At 43.6% G+C, this 1188-nt stretch overlaps 1 protein-coding gene across 1 annotated transcript in view; it reads right to left on the bottom strand.

Annotated features, from left to right (window-relative positions):
• Nucleotides 1-1188, bottom strand: part of LOC118477181 (chitotriosidase-1-like) — a 12472-nt gene that overhangs the window by 3219 nt on the left and 8065 nt on the right. Inside the window, exon 3 of the mRNA XM_035971320.1 lies at nucleotides 783-909. Within this exon, the coding sequence (XP_035827213.1) occupies nucleotides 783-909 (127 nt within the window). The remainder of the gene's footprint in view (nucleotides 1-782; nucleotides 910-1188) is intronic.

Here is a 1188-nt window from a genome sequence, read left to right as displayed (position 1 = left end):
TAGAGAGGTGTGCAGAGTGGGTCTGATTCCCTGTAAAGACTTCTCTGTTACACCCACCCCTTGGCGCTCATATGACCTTATGCAGTTGCGAGCGCCGTAAAACCCTCTACTATAAAAAACCCCCCAACAACTTCATTTAGGAAGGGAGCTGTTCCGATCTTGTCAGCCCAGGGCCTTAGTAACTACAAGCAAAAAGACGAAGGTACTGAAGCACGTTTTTTAAAGCGCAAGACGAAAGCCTTAATCTTCACTGTCACCAGTTATGTCAACTTAACGAAAACAGAAACATTCCACGATAAAAACAACAAAAAGGAAAGACAATTTCCTACAGCTGTACAGCAAGAAGACCATAAACTTAGCCAGCTTACGGGGTTTGTTAAAGTTGAGTTTTAATAAGAGTTTTACGGCACTTGCAACACAATTAGGTCATAAAGTGCCGAAAACTGGAAGTGTTACAAGAGGTTAACATACACAGTAAAAAAAAAAGGGGGGGGGGGGGTGAATAAGAACGGCAGCTGATGTGTTGTTGGAAAGAAAAAGCAAACCACACCAGAGCGCCCGCCAACAACCCATTGCGGAGGTTTGGATGACGCCATAAGAGTTTAATTGTGGGAGCCAAAAGTAAGTCGTGTTCTCTTCCCTACGTAGGCTACATTGTTTCGCTCTCAGCCCGGTGACCGCATGGAATCTAGTGCCCTGCATTCTAAGTGGACTAAATTGTTTCTAACGTGGTGTTTCACTGCACCATAAGGAAAATAGAAATGGTAAAAGTAAAGATTTACCCTCTCCCCCCTTCTGAGCCACTCCCCTTCCCAATCCTTGCTAGTGTTGGGGATCACAGCGTGATATTTCCTATTTCTGGGAGACCGAGCTGCAGTCCCACTGTGACCCCCATAGCGACCCAGGCTACTGCGCACAAGGTCAAGCAGTTCGAAATGGGAGGGGGCGTGCAAAGGGGGGGGGGAGGCTGAATACAACCTGACTTTTACTTCAATTACTTTGGTAGATAGCTCGTGATTATAGTAAAGAGGCTGAAAGATGTGATGACTGCACGCATGGGGAGTCACAATTACTTCCCAGTTATGACCGCAGAGAGGTTTTGCTATTATTGTTGTTATTGTTGTTGTTGTTGTTATTATTATTATCATTATTGTTATTATTATTATTATTATTATTATTATTATTATT

This window comes from Aplysia californica, unplaced genomic scaffold (assembly GCF_000002075.1).
Source record: "Aplysia californica isolate F4 #8 unplaced genomic scaffold, AplCal3.0 scaffold00416, whole genome shotgun sequence".
In the NCBI taxonomy this organism is placed as follows: domain Eukaryota; kingdom Metazoa; phylum Mollusca; class Gastropoda; order Aplysiida; family Aplysiidae; genus Aplysia; species Aplysia californica.
This window is presented reverse-complemented; position numbering and strand designations above follow the sequence as displayed.